Raw genomic sequence first — 2,097 nt, forward strand, 5'->3', positions numbered from 1 at the left:
AAGGGAGGGCGTGAGAAAGGAGGCGGCGGCGCGGAGGAGGGTTATCTATACGTTTAAAACTGAGTCGCCTGAGCTGCCCCTGAAGAGACCTGGGGAGCGTCCTGCCGCACGCGCGGGACACGAGCGTTCCACGCTTCTCGGCGCTTAAGGCCCGCCACCTCCCAGCCTCTGGCACCTCTTTGTCCCAGGCTCCCGAAGACCTTGGAGACTTGGCAGCGCAGTGCCAGAGGCCCCTCTGGGGCGCGACTGCTCCCCACACCGCTCAAGTTCCTCTGCCTGCACCTCCCTGCGGCGCGCTGGGACTCGGATGCGCGAGCGATGGACGGCTGCGCGCTGCTCAGGCCCGCGCCCCCGGCGCTCGGCGTCCCTGGGGGCTGTCCTGCCCGGCGTAGACCCCCGTCCCCGGAACTGTTGCGCTGCAGCCGGCGGCGGCGACCAGGCGCGGCAGAAGCCGGGGACGGTGCGGCGGCCGTGGCCAGGCGCAACGAGCGCGAGCGCAACCGAGTAAAGCTGGTGAACTTGGGCTTCCAGGCGCTGCGGCAGCACGTGCCGCACGGCGGCGCCAGCAAGAAGCTGAGCAAGGTGGAGACGCTGCGCTCAGCCGTGGAGTACATCCGCGCGTTGCAGCGCCTGTTGGCCGAGCACGACGCCGTGCGCACTGCGCTGGCCGGGGGGCTATTGGAGCCGGCCGTGCAGTCCTCTGCGTCCCGCAGGCCATCCGGGACCACTCTTGCCGCTACCTCACCCTCCTGCACCTCTTCGTCCCCAGGCCACGGGGGCAGCTCGGAGCCTGGCTCCCCGCGCTCCGCCTACTCTTCGGAAGACAGCGGCTGCGAGGGCGAGCTGAGCCCAGCGGAGCGCGAGCTGCTCGAGTTCTCCAGCTGGTTAGGGGGCTGTTGAGGTAACGGCGGCCCTTAAGGAGGAGAGGCGGGCGGGGCAAGGGTGGCGAGGTGGGCAGCCCTGCGAGTGAGCCCCGAGCCCAAGCACCCGCCAGGCTGAACGCCAGGCCCGGTGATGGCTTCGATTTCACTCACTCTTCATTTCCCCCCAACTTTGTCAAGCCTGTGCAAGACCGGCGTTTGTTTGTCCGGGATTGCAAAACTTCCTCTTGCGGCCGCGCCGCCGAGTGGGGGGCGGGGGAGACTAGGGGAGGGGAGCGGCCGTAGGGCCGGTGAGCTCCCGAGCGCTTGCGGGCCGGATTGGGGTGCTGGAGGCGGGGTGACTTTGCATTGCAAATCGCTTTCCCGGGCGGGCGGCAGAAATGAGTCGGCGGGTGCTGAGACCTGAGTCACCCGCGGCCCCGATCGCTCGCCCCGCCCCGCCCCCGCCCTGACTTGGGCCTCAGACTCCAAAACCCGCGAGGCAGATGAAACTGCCGATTCTGCTTGTGGGAGGTGGGGCCGGGCCGGGCGGGGTCTGTCCCGCGTGGAGCCCCGGTTGATGCAGTCGGTTCCCTGCCCTCCCCCAGCAGCCACAGCCCTGGACGCCGAGCGCCTTGACTGGGAGCCCGCAAGGTGGACCGGCCATGCTGCGTCCCCACTGTCCTGCTGACTCTGCCTCACCGTGTCCAGTGTGACCAGATGCCGGTGTGGAAACGGGTCGGTCTTGGGTCTCGGGCTGGCAGTGGGGGCTGACACCTTCCTCCACGCCGCCCCTCCTCAGGTGTTCTGCAATGGGGCTGGGGCGCCTGCATTTCCACGTTCTTCTGGAGGGGAGAAAATTTTATAAGGATTCGGAGAATCTATTTTCTACGTATTAAGTTGAACTGCCAAGGGACAGTGCTGGCAATACGAAGACTTATTTTTGTACAAAGACTCCTGAGATTCAGAGTACAATAAAGTTTATGTGGTCCCCTAACCTACCACCTGGGAAGTTTTCAACCTAGCCCAGATCTGGACAGAGCAGCCCCTGAAGGCTGGGTCTCCGGGGAGACACCTCCTTACAGGCGGATCTAGGGGTGACTGTGGGGCAAACCTAGATAAAACAGTTCTGTTTGTCAGTGGCACCCTGTCACCCATTTTCCAGGTGGTTCTAGGCAGATCACTTCTTCCTGGACTCTGCCAGCTCTTCTGTGGGGTGGGCCCAGAGGTGTGGATC

General features: G+C 65.3%; 1 protein-coding gene across 1 annotated transcript; it reads left to right on the forward strand.

Annotated features, from left to right (window-relative positions):
• The first annotated feature begins 318 nt into the window (after window positions 1-318).
• ASCL2 (achaete-scute family bHLH transcription factor 2) lies at window positions 319-1,834 on the forward strand. Its single transcript, XM_003798412.2, has 2 exons — window positions 319-901; window positions 1,469-1,834. Exon 1 carries the CDS (start codon window positions 319-321, stop codon window positions 898-900), a length of 582 nt encoding a protein of 193 aa, XP_003798460.1. The 3' UTR covers window position 901; window positions 1,469-1,834.
• Window positions 1,835-2,097: the final 263 nt, after the last annotated feature.

The sequence above is a fragment of the Otolemur garnettii genome, unplaced genomic scaffold (assembly GCF_000181295.1).
Source record: "Otolemur garnettii isolate 467f Iridium unplaced genomic scaffold, OtoGar3 scaffold00134, whole genome shotgun sequence".
Classification (NCBI taxonomy): Eukaryota; Metazoa; Chordata; class Mammalia; order Primates; family Galagidae; genus Otolemur; species Otolemur garnettii.

Coding starts and splice junctions, on each gene's coding strand:
- ASCL2 (XM_003798412.2), top strand. CDS start 319: ATGGACGGCTGCGCGCTGCTCAGGCCCGCGCCCCCGGCGCTCGGCGTC.